Genomic DNA, 20982 nt, shown 5'->3' with positions numbered 1-20982 from the left:
AATAACTCAAGTATGAACTCAGCCTTACAGGTTGCTGTTAGCTCACATAACAGTGTGCACTCACAGTGGCACAAATTGCACAAACAGTGGCACAAATTGTTCTAAATAAAAGGACTGATCAGAAGCCTGCGAGAAGTGTGCTGCCATCAATCTTAAATATTCTACGTGCGATCCTGGCCAGAGGGGTTCAAAGTCTCAGGTGTATTGAGCTTAACCTGTAGACAACCCCCCAGCCAAGTGAGTGCATACTGTTATATTGATTTACACTTGATTTTTAACATATTTGGAATATACTGTATGCTATTAAGTGATATCTTCACTTTTCTATCCCTGTCCTATCGCCATTGAGGACTCTTATTTCATTTTATCTAATTTAATGTTCGTTATCTGTTTATGCATCTATTTGCACCTATTAAATGAGTGCACCTATCTCGTCACCTTTTCAAGGACAGAAATATATTAAGTGTAAAAACACTGCTTGTCTCCCAGTACTATCATCTAACAGAAGCTAATTACATCTATTCATTTTAGGAAGTACAGAGAGTGTGGAAGTGGCAGAAGCAGCATGAGGAGGCCACAGAGTGGCAAGGTGACATAGTGTTGAGGTAGCAGCATCAGCATGAGGAAGCCACAGATGGGCACAATGACAGAGTGTAGAAGTGGCAGCAGCAGCATGAGGAGACCACAGAGTGGCAAGGTGACATAGTGTGGAGGTGGCAGCAGCATAAGGACACCACACAGTGACCCAGTAACAGAGTTGGGAGGTGGACGGCAATAACAGTACCCCGCTGACTATGGTGGGTGTAAGAAGGAGCACTTGGCATCAGATGTGTGGCATCAGGCGGGTGGAAGCATCAGAATAGTAGCTGAGGCAGGTAGCCAGATGATGACGTCCATCCAGTTTGGCTGCCCAGTAGTACAGCGGATCTTCGATGACGGGTGGCAGGGTGCACTCCAAGTATGCCACCACCTGCTGGTTCAGGTTCTGCTCTATGTGTAGCTGCTGGTGAGTAGTCTCTTCACTATGTGGCTGAAGGAAGCTGCTCATCAGCGACTTTAGACTCAGGCTGCTGCTGATGGAGCTGGTACTGCTCCTGCAACCCCTCCCCCCCAGCCGCCATGGCAGAGGAACATGAGCGCAGAGGGCCCCCCAGTCAGACAGCTGACTACATAGGATGTCTCTATAGTAGTTCAGTTGGTCCTCCCTCTCAGCGGGTGTAAAAAAAGGCCCCCATTTCGGTAGCGAGGGTCTAACATGGTGGAGAGCCAGTAGTCATCCCTCTGACGAATGGTGACAATTCGGCTGTCACTACGCAAGCAAGTGAGCATGCATCAGGCCATTTGCGCAAGTGACTCGGAGGGACTCCCTGCCTCTATCTCCACTGCATACTGCCACGGTGTGCCTGGGTCATCTGCCTCATCTTCCTCTTGCTCCTCCGGCTGCTCCTGCTCTCTTGTCACCTGTGTAGAAAAACCACCCATTTCGCTACACATTTCTTTTGCTCCAATGTCCTCCTCCAGTTCAGCCCCCACAGGGCTCATGTGGCCATGAGATGTGGGCACCACATTTCCAGTCCCCTGACCAGCCTGATTTACCAGCATCTTTTCCAGGACATGAATCAGTGGAATGACGTTGTTCATCCTGTAGTCCTGGCGACTGACAAATAAAGCGGCCTCCTCAGAGGGCACGAGCAAACGACAGGTGTCACACATGAGCTGCCACTGGCTAACATCGCAGTTACACAGGGGAGTACCTCTGTCCGCTTGGATCATCAAGAAATCGTTTATGGACTTTCTCTGTTCATATAGTCGGCCCAACATATGGAGGGTGGAATTCCAAAGGGTGGAAACGTTGCATATCAGCCTATGTTGGGGGACGCCATTCTGCCGATGCAGCTCAAGGAGGGTGTGCTTGGCGGTGTACCAGTGGCAAGTGCATGCAAAGTTTCCTGGCAATTTTTAGGATGTCTTACAGATGGGCGGAAGACTTCAGGAACCGCTTTACAACTAGATTGAACACGTGCACCATGCAGGGCGCATGGCTCAGCCCTCCTTGACGCAGCGCCGACACCATGTTCTTCCTGTTGTCGGTCACCATGGTTCCGATTTTGAGTTGTCGCGGACAAAGTCAGGATTTGATTTCTTGATGAAGGACACGGAGCAGTTCCTCCCATGTGTTACTCCGTTTGCCAGGCAAACGATGTGTAGAACAGCATGACACCGCCGTGCCCTGCACATGTGGTATGCTGGAGGAGTACTGTGAATTGTCACTGCAGTGGAGGCTGAGGATACGGTGGAGGATGAGGAGGTAAAGGCGGGCATTGTTGCAGGACCAACGGCATGAGAATGTGTAGGCGAAAGCGTGTCACCTGACCAAGTTACTGGTGTGGCTGGTCAGAAACCACATTTACCCAGTGGGCCGTAAAGGACATATATTGTCCTTGACTGTAGTTACAGCTACCGACCAATTTTTCCAAAAAAGGATGTATCACAAACAAATTTCACCACTTAATGGCTAATCGACGCAATTACTCAATCCCTACTGAAGAAAGTCTACATTCATTGGCCAATTTTCCCGAAAAAGGCTGTATCACAAAAAATTTCACCAATGAATGACAATGTAAATTCACCGCAGAACGGCTAATTACACATACTTATTTTTGCTATTAATACAGCGCAACAATGTCTATATGACAATGTAAATTCACTGCAGAACAGCTAATAACATGTACTTATTTTTCCCATTAATACACCACAACAATGGCTCTATAACAATGTCGGTTCACTGCAGACCGGCTAATAAGACGTATTATTTTTCCTATTAATACACCCCAAAAAAATAAACAATCACAATTCACCGCAGAACGGCTAATAGGACATACGTATCTATCCTATTAATACACCCCGTAAATGGCTGTAGTACAATGAAACTTCTCCACTAAATGGCATAATGGTTTTTTTACCAATTATTCCAAAAAGGGCTGTAATTTATCACTTTAACACACAACAGCTAATAAGCCCTTTTTCTTTTTCCCCACTAATACACGCCAAAAAAAGCCTTTACAACATATAACTGCGGCCCTGAACGGCAAATAAAGTTTTTTTTTTGCCACTAATACACACCAAAAAGGGCTTTAATTGTCTCACTTCACCACACAATGGCTAATAAGCCCTTTTTCTTTTCCCCCACTACTACACGCTAAAGAAAGGCTTTAGAACATATAACTGCGGGCGTGAACGGCAAATAATATTTTTGTTTTGCCACTAATACATGCCAAAAAGGGCTGTAAGTTTCTTACTTCACCACACAAATGTTCGCACAAATGGGGTAGAATTGGGGAAAAAACTAGGCGGTTACAACTAGAGATGAGCAAATATAAAAAAAATTGGATTCGGCCGGTTTGCCGAATTTTCCGAAACGATTCAAATTTATTCGCGGCAAATACGCGTTACAAAGCAGCTATTTCCTGGCTGCAGAGAGCCTGTATAGTGGTGTAGAACACTGTGCCTTGCAGTAACATGCATAGAGAGTCTGCTGTGGTATTGAAACAATACTGTGAGTCAGTATGACATGCAGATGACAGGCGTCTCTTCTAGAATCACTGCACATTTCAAAACTGACCAAATAACTCACATATGAACTCAGTCTTACAGGTCGGTGTTAGCTCATATAACAGTGTGCACTCACAGTGGCATAAATTGCACAAATCGTGGCATAAATTGTTCTAAATAAAAGGACTGATCAGAAGCCTGCGAAAAGTGTGCTGCCATCAATCTTCAATATACTACGTGCGATCCTGGCCAGGGGGGTTCAAAGTGTCAGGTGTATTGAGCTTATCCTGTAAACAACCCCCAGTGAAGTGCATACTGTTATATTTATTTACACTCGATTTTTAATACATTTGGAATATACTGTATGCTGTTAAGTGATATCTTCACCTTTTTATCCCTGTCCTATTGCCATTGGGGACTCATTTCATTTTATCTAATTTAATGTTCCTTATTTGTTTATGCATCTATTTGCACCTATTAGCTGAGTGCACCTATCTCGTCACCTTTTCAAGGACAGAAATATATTAAGTGTACAGTTGTGTTCAAAATAATAGCAGTCAGACATCACTAACCTGATCAATCACTGTTTTTGGTAGAAATTATATTTCTACATGGCAAATTATTTACTTGCAGGTGTAGTAGAGTAATAGAAACCCAACAGACCCAACAGTCATGACATGCATGCTGCTGATTCTCTGTAATTCAATAACTTATTGAAAGGGGCATGTTCAAAATAATAGCAGTGTGGAGTTCAATGAGTGAGGTCATTCATTCTTTAAAAACAGGTGGCAAATATTGCTCTTATTTAAGGAAGGAAAGCAGCAAATGTTGGACATGCTGGTTACAGTGCATTTCTCTATGAAATTCTGAGGAAAATGGGTTGTTCCAGATATTGTTCAGAAAAACAGTGTACCTTGATTAAAAAGTTGATTGGAGAGGAGAAAACATATACAGAAGTGCAGAAAATAATAGGCTGCTCAGCTAAAATGATCGCAAATGCTTTAAAATGGCAACCAAAACCTGAAAGACATGGAAGAAAGTGGAAAACTACAATTCGAACGAATAGAAGAATAGCCAAATTGGCAAGGACTCAGCCAACAACCAGCTCCAGGAAGATCAAAGAAGGTCTAAAGTTACCTGTGAGTACTGTTACAATTAGAAGACGCCTATGTGAAGCCAAGCTATCTGCAAGAAGCCTCCGCAAAGTCTCACTGTTGAAAAAAAGACATGTGCTGAAGAGGATACAATTTGCCAAAGAGCACATTGACTGGCCTAAAGAGACATTTTGTGGACTGATGAAAGTAAATTGTTCTTTTTGGGTCTAGTGGCCAGAGACAGTTTGTCAGATGACCCCCAAACACTGAATTCAAGCCACAGTACACTGTGAAGACAGTGAAGCATGGTGGCGCAAGCATCATGATATGGGGATGTTTCTCATACTAAGGCATTGGGCCTATTTATCGCATACCAGAGATCATGGATCAGTTTGAATACATCAGAATACTTGAAGAGGTCATGCTGCCTTATGCTAAAGAGGAAATGCCCTTGAAATGGGTGTTCCAACAAGACAATGACCCCAAACACACCAGTAAACGTTCAACATCTTGGTTCCAGACCAACAAGATTAATGTTATGGAGTGGCCATCCCAATCCCCGGATTTTAATCCAATAGAAAACTTGTGGGGTGACATCAAAAATGCAGTTTCTGAGGCAAAATCAAGAAATAGAGAAGAACTGTGAAATGTAGTCCAATCTTCCTGGGCTGGAATACCTGTTCACAGGTGCCAGAAGTTGGTTGACTCTATGCAACTCAGATGTACAGCAGTTCTCAGAAACAGTGGTTATACAACTAAACATTAGTTAAGTGATTCAAAGGAAAGCAAAATCTTCAAACATTTTTCCGTTTAAATAGTGAATGTTTGAGTTTGTAAAGAATTTTTTTGAACAGACTAATATTCACTTTTCTTCAATTTTTTTGAGGAACAACACAAATTTGATATATTTTTCTTCATGTTTTGATTTGGAATAAAATGTGTAGTATTCCCAATGCATTTGAGTGTATGGAGATAAAAACTATTAGAAGGATTTTGAGCTTTATTCATATTTTTAAACACACTGCTATTAATTTGAACACAACTGTATAAAAACACTGCTTGTCTCCCAGCAGCTATCATCTAACAGAAGCGAATTACATCCATTCGTTTTAGGAAGTACAGAGAGTGTGGAGGTGGCAGCAGCAGCAGCATGAGGAGGCCACAGATTGGGAAGGTGACATAGTGTTGAGGTAGCAGCAGCAGCATGAGGAGGCCACAGAGGGGCACAATGACAAAGTGGGGAAGTGGCAGCAGCAGCATGAGGAGACCACAGAGTGACCCGGTGACAGAGTGGAGGTGGATGGCAATAACAGTACCCGCTGACGATGGTGGGTGTAAGATAGAGCACTTGGCATCAGATGTGTGGCATCAGGCAGGTGTAAGCATCAGAATAGTAGCTGAGGCAGGTAGCCAGAAGAAACCGGTCTCTTTTGTCAAGGTTTGGGTGAGGCAGCATGGAAGATCTAATCTGATGCATCAGGCATTGGTGGGTAGAAATCCTGGCTGATCCACGCCTGATTCATCTTGACAAAGGTCAGTCTCTCCACATTTTTGGTGGACAGGCGAGTTCTATTTGGGGTAACTATTGCCCCCGCCGCACTAAACACCCATTCTGATGCCACACTACTGGCCGGAAAGGACAGCTTTTCCAGGGCAAAGTCGGCCAGTCGCGGTCACAAATCCAGTTTGGCTGCCCAGAAGTACAGCAGATCTTCGATGACGGGTGGCAGGGTGCACTCCAAGTATGCCACCACCTTCTGGTTCAGGTTCTGCTCTATGTCTAGCTGCTGGTGAGTAGTTTCTTCACTATGTGGGTGAAGAAAGCTGCTCATCAGTGACTGTAGACTCAGACTGCTGCTGATGGAGCTGGTACTGCTCCTGCTACCCCTTTCTCCCCCCCAGCCACCATGGCAGTGGAACATGAGCACAGAAGTCCCCCAGTCAGACCTACGAGAGGACGGACGATGGCGCAGATAGGCAGCGGCCAGCTGACTACATAGGATGTCTCTATAGTAGTTCAGTTTGTCCTCCCTCTCAGCGGGTGTAAATAAAGGCCCCCATTTTGGACCAGTAGCGAGGGTCTAACATGGTGGAGAGCCAGTAGTCATCCCTCTGCCGAATGGTGACAATTCGGCTGTCACTATGCAAGCAAGTGAGCATGCATCAGGCCATTTGTGCAAGTGACTCAGAGGGACTCCCTGCCTCCATCTCCACTGCATACTGCCATGGTGTGCCTGGGTCATCTGCCTCGTCTTCCTCATCTCCCTCTTGCTCCTCCGGCTGCTCCTGCTCTCTTGTTACCTGTGTAAAAAAAACACAAATTTTGCTACACATTGCTTGTGCTCCAATGCCCTCCTTCAGTTCAGCCCCCACAGGGCTTATGTGGCCATGAGATGTGGGCACCACATCTCCAGTCCCCTGACCAGCCATATTTACCAGCATCTTTTCCAGGACATGAATCAGTGGAATGACGTTGTTCATCCTGTAGTCCTGGCGACTGACAAATAAAGTGGCCTCCTCAAATGGCACGAGCAAACGGCAGGTGTCACGCATGAGCTGCCACTGGCTAACATCGCAGTTACACAGGGGAGTACCTCTGTCCGCTTGGATCATCAATAAATGGTTTATGGCCTTTCTCTGTTTATATAGTCGGTCCAACATATGGAGGGTGGAATTCCAAAGGGTGGAAACGTTGCATATCAGCCTATGTTGGGGGACGCCATTCTGCCGGTGCAGCTCAAGGAGGGTGTGCTTGGCGGTGTACGAGTGGCAAGCGCATGCAAAGTTTCCTGGCAATTTTTAGGATGTCTTGCAGATGGGCGGAAGACTTCAGGAACCGCTTTACAACTAGATTGAACACATGCACCATGCAGGGCGCATGGCTCAGCCCTCCTTGACGCAGCGCCGACACATGTTCTTCCCGTTGTCGGTCACCATGGTTCCGATTTTGAGTTGAGTTGTCGCGGATAAAGTCAGGATTTGATTTCTTGATGAAGGACACGGAGCAGTTCCTCCCATGTGTTACTCCTTTTGCCAGGCAAACGATATGTAGAGCAGCATGACACCGCCGTGCCCTGCACATGTGGTATGCTGGAGGAGCACTGTGAATTGTTCCTGCAGTGGAGGCTGAGGATACGGTGGAGGATGAGGAGGCAGAGGCGGACATTGTCGCAGGACCAATGGCATGAGAACGTGGAGGCGTAACCGGCGTCACCTGGCCAAGTTGCTGGTGTGGCTGGGCAGGAACCACATTCACCCAGTGGGCTGTAAAGGACATATAATGTTATAGCTACCGACCAATTTTCCCAAAAAAGGCTGTATCACAAAAAATGTCACCACTGAATGGCTAATTGATGAATTGTTAGTCCCTACGGAAGATACTCTACAATTACCCATCAATTTTCCCAAAAAAGTCTGTTTCACAAAATAAAATTCACCACTGAATGGCTAATCGACGCAATTACTCAGTCTCTACTGAAGAAAGTCTACATTCACCGACCAATTTTCCCAAAAAAGGCTGTATCACAAAAAAATTTCACCAATGAATAACAATCTAAATTCACTGCAGAACGGCTAATTACACATACTTATTTTTGCTATTAATACAGCGCAGCAATGTCTGTATGACAATGTAAATTCACAGCAGAATGGCTAATAACACGTACTTATTTTTCCCATTAATACACCACAACAATGGCTGTATAACAATGTCGGTTCACTGCAGACCGGCTAATAAGACATTCTTTTTCCTATCAATACAAACCCCAAAAAATAAATATAACAATCACAATTAACCGCAGAATGGCTAATAGGACATGCGTATCTATCCTATTAATACACCCCGTAAAAGGCTGCAGTACAATGGAACTTCTCCACTGAACAGCAAATAATATATAGTTTTTTTTACCAATTATTTCAAAAAGGGCTGTAATTTTCTCACTTCAACACACCAACGGCTAATAAGCCCTTTTTCTTTTCCCCCACTAATACATGCCAAAGAAAGGCTTTAGAACGTATAACCGTGGCCATGAACGACAAATAAAGTTTTTTTTGCCACTAATACACGCCAAAAAAGGCTTTAATTTTCTCACTTCACCACACAACGGCTAATAAGCCCCACCGCCCCCACTAATACACAACAAAAAAAGGCTTTAGAACATATATATAACTGCACCGCACAAGGGCTAATAAGACCCCAATAACAACAACGGTTTGCTGGAATTACAGAGCTGTATAATGGCAATTTTATTCCTATTACCCAGGCTGTAAAATCCCCTACTGAACCCTGTTCTGCTTCAATACTGTGGACTAATTCCTCCATATCCTTTCCTTACACTTAATGCTCTTTCCCTGAACTTCTATTGAGCAAAATAAAAGTTTTAAAGTCTTTTCTACCACTGTCCCTAGCGCCTGCTGATGTTTCTCCCTGCACTAAGTACACTGGAAAATGGCTAAATCCAAGATGGCTGAGGGCTGTGACTTCACAGGAGCTAGCTGGCTGCTGATTGGCTGCATGCATGGCATTGTGGGTGTTTTGTTTTAAAACATTTTTTGAGACGAGGAAGTCACCATTGCATGCTTCTACTTAAACGTCCTACGTTCAGGATATAATATCATTGTGAATTTTTTACGATTTCCATAAATTTCACCCGAAAGCCAAATATCCCTAACTTTTCGTGATTAGTGTATATTGTAATGTCAGGACCGGTGAAAGGTCCTCTTTAAGCTATACATTTTTTTTTAAGAGTACCTGTGCAGATAAGCTACTGTACATACTGATAAAAAGAAGAATCTAGGATTATTTTTATCTTCTTTGTGCAAGTGTGGTGAAGATAATGTCAAAATCAGAGCAGGATAAGTACAGTAGGTAAGAAATCAGTTAGCCTTTCTTTTGTAGTTTTTGACTGAACTATACAGATATAGCCAAACTAACATGTCAGTGTTATCGCGTGACAAAAGCCATTGAAAACATCAATTTATATTTTCTTGCCATTGGTTACTTAAAGGGGTTGTCTTACTTCAGCTAATGGCATTTATCATGTAGACAAAATTAATACAAGGCCCTTACTAATGTATTGTGATTGTCCATATTGCCTCCTTTGCTGGCTTGATTCATTTTTCCATCACATTATACACTGCTCGTATCCAGGAGTTACAACCATCCTGTAATCCAGCAGTGCTGGCCGTGCTTACGTAACACTGTATTTTAAAGTGGTTATACAACCTTTTTAAATTCATGACCTATTCTTAGGATAGGCCATCAATATCATCCGCTGATCAGCTGTTTGAAGGGGTTGCATATCTTGAGTGATCACTGCAGCTTCTTCATTGATGGTCCAGACACTATTTGTGCTCAGAATGTTGTACTTTTAGTAGTTGTTGTTCTAGTTGTCCCATTAAAGTGGATTTAAAAGGGATGTAGAGGCCCTTATAGAGCTTTGGTAATGAGACAGAGGCAATCATTTTCAATAATGTTAAGGTTGTGTCTCGCCTCCTAAGCAGGCAACTCCCAGCTCCAGAATGTGGGGGCTATATTCAGGGGCATTTCTTCAATTCTGCACTTGAAGTCCAGTGCCTAGGTGGCACAGGGCGTGGCACCAAAGAGGTTTTTAGGTTTTTTTTCACAGTCCCAGCGCCAGGTAAGCAGGTCACATGTCAAGTTTGTGGAAAAGGCAGAGGAGGAGAGAGAAGAGCGGTTCTCGTCCATCTACTCTCACCAATCTGCTCACACCAGCGCCAACCCACCCATAAGGATTTAGGAGGAGCCAGACTGGAGCAGCTTGTGTGACTCACTGCCTGCCTCTGAGCTGACACACAGTAGGGAGTCAATCAATGCACAGTGACTGTGTGACACCAGCATTTCCCAAACCGCCAAGGGGGAAGCAGGAGGAGGACAGGAGGAACCGCTGTGTAACTGACTCACTTGTGGTAACTGCTGCCTTCACAAATGCCTTTGCAAGAGCTATCCATTGAGTCCCCATTACTTATAGTTTATCTTTCTCAGTGCCTCCATAACAGTTAAATGAATTGCCCCTACGGGGGCCATCCACTGTGTCCTTCAGTGCCGCCAAAACAGTCAGGCACACATGTTAGATACATTGCCTATGACCATAGTGCGTGACTCTTGGGATCAGCCTGGGCTCAGGAATTATATACAGAGGTAATGTTATGAACACAACGTTAGGATTGCACTTCCTGATGCTGAATGGTATGGCAGCACACAGAATCCCTATGACTCCACACTGTGGTGCTGCACAGGGCTTTGGGGGCCAACTGTGATAAAAGGGTTGTACCACGGCACGCAGTGTATTATATTTATAAGATAATTTTATTCTTGATGAGCATGAAAAAAAACACCTCTCTTCTAAATATGATACACTGATTGCTGTGGTACAACCCTTTTATCACAATTGGCTCCAGCCTACCACTGGCACCACAACTACTTTTGTATTGTAAGTGCCAATACATTGATAGGAACTTTTGGGCTTTTTATAAGCACAAATACATATGGACTTTAAGTGAATGTGTCATCAGAAATTGACCTATTGTTTAAATATTTGTTTCATGTTAAACATATTTTTTTATAATGTTTGTTTAAATTTTCATTGTTACTATCTATTTGAAAAAATATCTAACGTGCAGTTTTCACACTGACAGCTAGGCCTAATATTACGTGATGATTTCCTGTTCTGTAGAGTAGCCTTTGCATTATCACAGGCAGAATTACAATGACAGATATCACCTAGGTATATATATAGATAACACGGCATCCATTATTTACAACAGTTGATATCACAGCTTATCTTCTCCCTCCTGACCTCTGCACAGGTCACAGAGCATACCTAGAAAACTCTCCATAAGGGATCGTTCACACGACCGTTGGTGTCCCGTGCCGTGAACCACAAGTATCTTTTTGCGTTGCGGAGGCACGGAACGGAACCCCAGAAAGCACTCCGTAGTGCTTCCGTAGTGTTCCATTCCGTGCATCCGTTCCGCATCTCCGGATTTCGGTGATGCGGAATGACAATGGAACGGTGCCTGTGTATTGCGGATCCGCATATGCGGTCCGCAATATGGGAATGGGACACCAACGGTCGTGTGAATGAGCCCTAGGAAGACCTCTCCTGTCCTTTAAAGGTTTTGACATATTTAGGCCTAGTAGTGTGAAAAATGTAGGATTTTAGGTTTATTCTTCTAATATAGACAGGGAGATAAAAAAAAAAAAAAAAACACCACAAATTCTAAAGAAATGTTCAACAAAAACTTTATTTAACCCTTTTCCGCCCTGGAGGTTTTTTCGTTTTTCATTCCCTGCCTTTCTGGGGCCATAACTTTTTTTATTTTTCTATTCACATAGCCTTATGAGGGCTTGTTTTTGTGGCACAATTTGCACTTTCTATTTCCATCATGTAATATTGCATATTATGTAGCGGGGAGATGGAAAAAACTGTGTAACAGTTTTATGGGTTTTGTTTTTACGGCATTCCCTATGCGGTAAAACTGATCTGTTGCTTATCCAGGTCAGTAGCAATCATGAGATTGCTATTCTCATAGACTCCAATGCATTTGCACTGGATTCTAAGAGGATTTCACTATGTTTCTATGGAGCCCTGCCGCAGGCAGGTGCTCCGTGGGAACTAATGTTCGACAGCCTTGTATCATTGAGGAATACAGAGGCTGCAGCACAAACAAGCCGGCTCCCCCGCTCCTCACCAGGGGGAGACCGAACACACCCGGAAGAGTGCGCTTCTAGGTCTTTGGGCATCCAGATGCTGTGGTCATATTTGACCATGGAATGTGAGGGGTTAAAAGCTTGTAATCAGCATTACCTCTAGTCGCAGACATTAGACCCGGATGTCTGCTGTTTAAAACAGCAAGCACCCAGCGGCTAATGCGCCCACCACGCTTGCAAACAAGTCTCGCCAAGTACCAAACAATCTGCAGGCAGGGCTGTAGGGCAATCTGCAGGCAGCATGTCCAATACTCCCTGGTAACTTTTGACTTATTCAGTTTGCATGTTCATGCTCATTAAAGGGTAACTGTCATGTTTTCATCAAAAAATCTATTTTAGCATATGTAACTGCTGCAGCAGCGTAATGCATAAAGCAATCTTTAGTTTCTTCACATACCACTGTTTTCCTTGAGTTTTTCCCCTTAGTTACGGGTGTTTAAACATTTACGCCCATCTGCCAGTTCTCTGAGGTCAAAACTGCTTTCCCTTACTTCCCATACACATTTGATGTAGCCAGCAACTTCCTGCCAGCCAATCAGATTGGATTACTGAGAGACACGCCCCCTGACTCTGAAGCCTAATGCAGGCATGCAGTGTGAAGGACCGCCCCTCTGTCTTCCTGTCTTCTTAGCCGGAGACAATTGAGCCATAGCAACTGTCTTTTAAGGGACCAGTGGAAAGGGACAGAGGACATTCATGAAAGCTGTTATTTCAAGGTAATTACAGATCTTTTGACAATCATTGACAAACTAACTCAGGTATACATGCCTAGCTCAAATAAACTAGAAAATAAAATAAAAAAATGACAGTTACCCTTTAAAGGGAATGTGTCATCAGAAAATTACCTATTATTTAAAGGGAACCTTTCACCACGAAATGCAATACAGTTTGCAGGCAGCAGGTTATACAGCAGGAAGAACAGAGCAGAATGATATATAGTTTTGCAGGAAAAGATTCCTACATTTGAACCTCTGGAGTTCCCCTTTATAAATAGAGGTCACTGGTTACCTGATGGCGGAATGCAGTTCAGCAAACCACAGATCATGCCAGGCAAAAGACAGTAACATACAAAACAAATGTTTAAAGTTTATTTTACATATTTATACATAAAACCTCTCAATGTGACCTTTCCTTGTAATCCAGTTGAATAATACAATAGCACATCTAAAAATGGAAGTCAGGTAATCAACATTCACAAAATGTTGACCACTGATTGAATTATACAAGATACAGAAAGCTACAATTTTACGATGAGGCAGGCGTGTAGTTGTTGACTTGTTTAGCACCGTCAATAACATTTGTGTTTGGGAACTACAGGAGAATAAAAGGTAGTTATAGGTAAAATACTGACCAACTGAAAAGATTTGCAAATGAAAAAAATAAATACAATTTGTAACTATTATCTGTCTCTTTATCCATAGTCTGTAATGGAATAAGTACTGTACATATATAGATTCTTAACAAAATGCCAGGTGTCTAGAGGCACAAGTAAAAAGTTAAAATAAATTAGGAAGCAGAGGCCAAATCACTGGACAAAAAGCTTCAGACATCATCAAAGACTAACACTGATTTTTCTTGTGTATCATCTCGAGCATCAGCATTTTGACAACCACAAAAGCAAAATAAAAGTTTAGCTTGTTCCTAATGTTCAATGGCTTTTTGCTTTATTTAGTTGGCATTTTCTCTGCCATGTGCTTCTGCTGACTTTCAGCATGTCTGTGGGAAAGGAAAAGAAAAGCCGAGTGTTAGTGGCAGGATTTATACATCTTTTTACATGAGAATTCCGAATCATACTCCTTCACCTCTGGCATACCATGATTGGGAAGTAGAGGGAAGCTGAACATTTATTCACTTTGTCATTTAGGATACGGCCACACAGTCAGGTTTCCCGATACAGTTTTAGAAGCCAAAATCAGAATTGGATCATAAAAGGAGAGAAAGAATAAAAGACTTCTCTTTTTTTTTATTCACTCCTGGTTTTGGCTTCCAAAACTTCATCAGGAAACCTGACCGTGTGGCCTAAAAGCTAATTCATTGTGCCCTACTTCCCTTTACTTATAATTATTTTGAACTATCCTATCAGGTGAACCTATGACTAGCATCATCACCAAAGTGAACTAGGCAGATGCCAGCGCCCCCTGTTTTTGATGGGCCCAAGGTGACCTGGTTAAGCATGCAGTATATGCCATCACTTTAACTCCCAAGGGTCCAAATACACCTAGAGGTGACACTGATGTGACCGACAGCTTAGTCAAACGAACTCCCAGAAGGCATTGCCACTTGGTAACAAGAATTCATCCCAACTGTGAATTTAGCTTTCTGTCTAAACGTAGAATAAAATATCATAATCCAAAAATCAGCATAGGGCAAGTAAAGCAAAGTACAGGCACAAACATTCAGCACTCTGTACAGATATATGGAATGCTTTACTGTAAATATGATATGCAGCTGTGGCATTTTCCTCTATGGGGGTTAATGGGTCAAAAAAAAAATCTTTTTTGAATCCCCCCCCAGGAAATTGGGTATTATTTTTTTTTTTCATGGGTTGAATAGGGGTGCAAAATCAGCTGTGGTTCATGGTAAACCAGGGGCGGACTGGGAACCAGGTGGCCCGGGAGAAAATCCTAAAAGTGGCCCTGTTTTGTAGTCAGGTCCAAATTGATGGAAGGCAGGGCCAGCAATACCATATTGTGGCACTTTATACCACCCCAACAGAGCCAAATACCACAGTCCATCACAAAATATCACAAAATACATCCCCAAAAATTTACACTGGCCGGCCGTGGAGAGAGCCCAGGCGGCCCCCTGGGCATCGGCCCACTGGAAATTTCCCTGTAAGGTCTATGGCCAATCCACCCCTCTGGTAAACTGATACAGTTTTGGAAGCCAAAACAAGGAACAAATTAAAACAAAAGAGAAGTCATATCTGTCCTTTATCCTTTCTTTCCTTTTATGATCCACTCCTGAGTTTGGCTTCCAAAACAGCACCAGGAATCCTGACCTTACTGATCTTTAAATGTCTGAACAAAAAGGACCCAGCAGCTGCTAAATATACAATATACAGTAATAGTAATGCAGCCATGTTATAACAAGTACACTGCCCTCATATGGCATTTACTCTGGCTGTAAGATTTGACTATGAGCTCATGGAGGAAAATTGTGCCAGTATCCGCCTGTGCCCTCAGGAAACAGCTGAACCGCAAGCTCTGCAGAACATTACGTCTGTGTCCATTATAACCTCTCAATGTGCCATACATGTGAATGCAGCTGCCTACCTGCCCATAAAACTCTACCAGTCCTGTATGTTACACCTCTGCCCCTGCAGCATTCCTGTTTCGGGGCTCGGTAATGAAGTATGACACATGACATCCTGTGCTAAAGGTGATGCATGCCACGTCTATGTTCCTGTAATTCTGTAAGCAGGTAAGTGACCAGACTATGGACTTCCATCTGCTCTGGTCCCAACGAAAAGTATAACATCCTATGTAAGCAAGGGAAATTACTGAAATCACCAGCTCTTTTGGATTTTAGTATTTTAGTGTCAAAAACAGTAATTTGTGTAATTTGAAGCCTACAGGATCCTCGGTCTTATGATTACTGGGGGTCTTGGCAGTTGAGGTGAACTTAAAGTTGGCACAACCCCTTTAAAAGAAATGTTTCTGAAAACTGTAGTGAGCTCACTGACATTCTGGCTTTGGATGGGGTCATATAAATACATTTTGATTAGGTAAGATGACATAACTTTCTCTTTGTCCAGTACTACTGCTGCATGATGTTCTTAAAGGAGCATTCCCATCTTAGCCATCCATGGTCGAGATCTGACTACCTGTTCTATGTGCTGGCCAGAGATGGCCAGGGTTTGAAAACAGCCATGGAGGTGTGTACAATGCTGTTTCCATAACTCCCATAGAGATACAGGAACGGAGTGGCACAGTCCACTTGGCCGTTCCAAAACCCCAGCCACCTCATATGACAGATATTCCAATATTAACAATACATGATTTAGATGAGAAAACCCCTTTAATGAAAGTTTCATAAAGAAAGAGAGATACTCTTAAATCCAAAAAGTCTCCAAGTGCAGGGGTCCCGGAGGAGGTTGTCCGCGAGGGCCTCAGATTTTTTCTAAGCCATATGACATCACCATAAATTGGTGATATGGCCAAGTTGCAGCTCAGCCCCATTCAAGTCAGTGGGGCTGAGCTGCAATACCCAGCACTGCCACTATACAATGTACAGGACTATGCTTAGAAAACTGCTGGGGGCCACTGTGCTCATCAGAGCACCGGAGAGCGAGGTGGCTCCTTGTAACAGCTGATCTGCGGGACTGCCGGGACTTGGAACCCCACCAATGTTACAATGATGACCAATTTTCAGAATAGGTCATCATTTTCAATTCACGGATAAACCCTTTAAGCAGACAGGAATGTTAAGGCACTTTTTAATGCAAAAATGTCAGTCATCTGTTCTGACTCAGAGCACACTCACAAGAACAGGCAGTGAGTCAGAATAAACATTTGTGGATTACAATTATGTGTTCTAAAATGTGTTAACATTCCTCTCTGCTTAAACATGTGAAGAGTACAATCCACCTACACGAAATATGCAAATATGAGCTCTTTAGAAAATGACATAAAACATGCATCATTTCACACTGACAAAAGGTAGTACTCAATTGTAACCAGTAGATGTCAGCGTCTTCCAGGTTTGGAAAGATTGTAGCTAGAGATGAGCAAATTTCATGTTATGAAATTCGTTCACGCTTCGTTTGGTGGTAAAAGCAGAATTGCGTTATGGATTCCGTTACCACGGATCATAACACAATTCTATGACGGAATGCCTATAGAGTCATTCCGTTATTCACTCCGTCATAATAGAAGCCTATGGCCTGCATATCGGATCCGTCCCGTTTCAGTTATGCAGGAGAGGACTCCCCTGCATAACGGAAACGGGACGGATCCGTTATGCAGGCACTAGACTTCTATGACGGAATGAATAACGGAATGCCTCTAAAGGCATTCCGTCATAGAATTGCATTATGGTCCGTGGTAACGGAATCCATAACGCAATTCTGCTTTTACCAGCAAATGAAGCGTGAACGAATTTTTTATAACATGAAATTCGCTCATCTCTAATTGTAGCCTTTTCTATATTAGTACTTCTCCTCTTAAACATGAAAACTTAGCAAAGAACATGACACAGTAGTAGAACAGAGAGCTCCCATGGCTGCTATGTCCTTGTCATCCACATCATCTAGTTGTGTAAATGGATAAGCTTCAGCAGTTACTTTAAAGGGGATGGCCAGGATTGGAGAAACATAGATGCTTAATTCCAAAAACAGTCACCCCCCCCCCCCCCCCCCCACACCATCCATGTTTTTTTTTTCTGATGATGCACCTCAGCTCTTTTTAAGTGTATGGGGCTGAGCTGTAATACCACACACAACCTGTGGACAGGTGTGGTGCTGTTTTTGGAAGAAAGAAGCCATCTTTTAGCCCTGGAGAACCCCTTTAACAACTATGGCGCTGTGATGTTAGTTACAGAATTGCCCAGGGTACATAGAAATGCATAGTCCCTGCTCCTCTTTACCACTCTATATTGGGCTTTACATGAATTCATTTCAGCGCTGATTCTATGGCTGCCTTAGGGCGCAACCACACGACCGCACCGCGCTTTGCGGTCCACAAATTGCGGATCGGCAAAATACGGATGCCGTCCGTGGAAAGGGAGGCCCATTATAGAAATGCCTATTCTTGTCCGCGATTGTGCGATTGGAACAGAACTACAGATGCAGACAGCACACGGTGTGTTGTCCGCATCTTTTGCAACCCCATTGAAATGAATGGGTCCGCATCTGTTGCGGAATGGTTGCGGAACCATTCATACGGTCGTGTAAATGAGCACTAAGAGTTAAAAAGAAACCTGGAAACTCTTTTAATTTAGGCAAATGCATAGTTATGAGGTTATTTCAAACATCTATAATAAAGTTGCCACGTCTAATTTTGGGTACATAAGGTCTTAATTACTTGCATAGGACAATGTTTTCGTCTCTAGCTGAAAGGCGAATTACTGTTTGTAACGTTTGCATGTAGCTATTGTGTATACCAGGAGTCAGTAACATCTGGCACTCCAGCTGTTGTGAAACTACAACTCCCAGCATGCTGCACTGGGAGTTCTGAGAACAGCCGAGCAATGCTAGGAGTTGTAGTTTCTGACGGGTCTATACTATATGTATAATTATAAAGAATTTAATAAAACTCTTACCTTGTCAAGTCTTCGATATCTACAAGCATTGCATCTTGTTCCATGTGCAATTCATCACGGATGAGGAGGAGCTGGACTAGCTCTTCATTCAAGCCTGCAAAAACAGCACACATGCTTCATCCACTGTATGATCACTAATCTATAACAGTATGTTAAGACATTTTTAGTGGTCTTTTTCAATGGCTACCCTTTAGACAGATCTGGCTTAGACGAGTCCACCTCAGGATTGTTTCTCCTTCTTGTTTCCAGGCCATTTTTGGCCTTCAGCACCACATGAAGTCTGGATATTTCCTCTCACTTTTTTGGATCCAAGAACCTTTTTTACTTTTGCACCAATGCAGGCCAAGTTCTAGTTTCTACACGTACGTGTATGTTAGCGTTTAGTTTTCATTAAAGGGAATGTATAAATCACTACCAGGTCCTAATGGGGCTCTTTAAGCATGCCTGTAATTATGCTGGCCGATAATCAATAATGCAGCAAATCATATTTTAAAGAGGATGGTTAATATATTACTGAAATAGAGCAATGCAACCATGCAGCCCCCAGACCAAATAATGCTGTGAACCCCTGTTTTAAGAGAAAAACCTAACTACTTACTTTCAATCTGAGAGTGAAGATCATTCACTATAACCTGTAACTGGCCAATCGTCATATCCCTCAGGTCAGTAGGCTTCAAGCTCCTCTTCATCAAGTGCGGCATGTGCGGTAACTACAAAGGGCAAAGAAGCAAAATTAGTGATCAAATACTCAGTATAAATCCATTCACCCTAAAATACTTCAGTATCATACATGAAATACATGATTCATTTACATTCAGTGCAATTTTTTTTATTTTTTTTTGCTAGTGCCAAGTGAACACCAGGTGGCGCTGTTTTACTAAAATTGGCCCAGGTCCCACATAGGCTTACATCACAGTTGATAATACGTATTCCCACAGTTCCTGTGCTGCCAGTCTGCTCAGTATATTATGATTTCATATAAATGGCGTTGGGAAAAAAGTACGGTGATTATGTATAAAGTTTGGGAGCTCTAGCAGTTTTACACTGATACAAGAAAAATGTTCCCACTATTGTCCAACTATCAATTCCTCGCCAAGATCTGTTCTCATCCACCAGTAAAAATCTTAGAAATGATTGGCAAATGCAGAGCAGAGTATATTACAGCTATATATTTTACACAATACAAATGTGTCCCTGTACATAGAGACATATCAAAGGTTTTGATTAGTGGGGTTCAAGGGCTGAGATCCCTAAAATGAGGAGATAGAGGAGCTCGCACAGATCCTGGGTCACGTCAGTCTCCTGCAGTGAGGAGAGAGTGCTCTGTGTCATAGGGTTGCACCCAGATACTTTCTCAATAGTTTGATACCCAGTTCGGTTCGATACCAGGATTACCCGGTTTCCAATTCTAAGCTGTGCAATAGCTCCAGGGCAAATTGAGTGATACTCCCCTCAAATACACTGCATGTATGGGAGTCCTCACTGCTCTCCTCAGCCACCACCACTGATTGCTATAGGGACAGAGCTGTTAATCAGCGGTGAGGACAGCCAGAAGCTCATGAAGATAAGGTCTCCTGTGCTAGTGCTCTGCAGTTCTTCAGCAGACTCCATCACTCAGCTCACACTGGATCTTCTCTATAGGGATTTAAAGAGGACCTGTTTTCTCTCCTGACATGTCTGTTTTAGTAACAAATTGCCTTCTCCATGTAATAACAATCCTGGAGCATCTATTCTTACAGACTCTACCTTGTATCATTTGTTTATTATTCCTTCTAGAAGTTACAAATGAATTATTAGCAGTTTGTCAAGAAGTACGGCTGCTCAGTGGTTAGCACTGGTGTCTTGCAGCGCTGGGGTCCTAGGCTCGAATACAACCAAGAACAACATCTGCATGGAGTTTCTATGTTCTCTCCATGTTTGCGTGGGTTTCCTCCCACACTCCAAAGACATACTGACTGGGGACAGAGAGTGATGGTCATGTCTGTACAGTGCTGCGGAATATGTCAGGGGTGTGTGACTCTGCACAGTCTGATATTATCCAATCCGTGCAGAGACACCCCAACACCTGCTAAACTGCTAGTAATTCATTCATAACTTCTAGAAGGAATAATAAATGAACAGAGTCAGAAGAATAGATGCTAAAGAGTTGTTATTACGTGGGGAATACAAGTAGTTACAGATATGTCAGGAAAGGGTACAGGTCATCTTTAAAAAAAATACTTATATAAAAAAAAAAACAGGTCAGGGTCTCTGTCCCCAGTTTACGTTGCCCTCAGACGGGACAGCATAAACTGGTAACAGATTTCATTTTATCTTTATTAACATAAAACCAGATAGTGACTG

The 20982-nt window shown here is 43.0% G+C and overlaps 1 protein-coding gene across 7 annotated transcripts in view; it reads right to left on the bottom strand.

Annotated features, from left to right (window-relative positions):
- Window positions 1-13451: 13451 nt before the first annotated feature.
- LOC120997846 (schwannomin-interacting protein 1) overlaps window positions 13452-20982 on the bottom strand; it is a 513059-nt gene continuing 505528 nt past the window's right edge. For all 7 annotated transcript variants that reach the window (XM_040428158.1, XM_040428162.1, XM_040428163.1 and 4 more), the window contains 3 exons: window positions 19238-19349; window positions 18640-18733; window positions 13452-14094 (listed from right to left, as the gene is read on the bottom strand). In XM_040428158.1, coding sequence (XP_040284092.1) covers window positions 14043-14094; window positions 18640-18733; window positions 19238-19349 — 258 coding nt within the window. In that variant the 3' untranslated portion in view covers window positions 13452-14042. The remainder of the gene's footprint in view (window positions 14095-18639; window positions 18734-19237; window positions 19350-20982) is intronic.

Source organism: Bufo bufo, chromosome 4 (assembly GCF_905171765.1).
Source record: "Bufo bufo chromosome 4, aBufBuf1.1, whole genome shotgun sequence".
NCBI classification, from domain to species: Eukaryota; Metazoa; Chordata; class Amphibia; order Anura; family Bufonidae; genus Bufo; species Bufo bufo.
The sequence above is the reverse complement of the archived record's forward strand: the minus strand, read 5'-3'. Positions and strand labels throughout refer to the sequence as shown.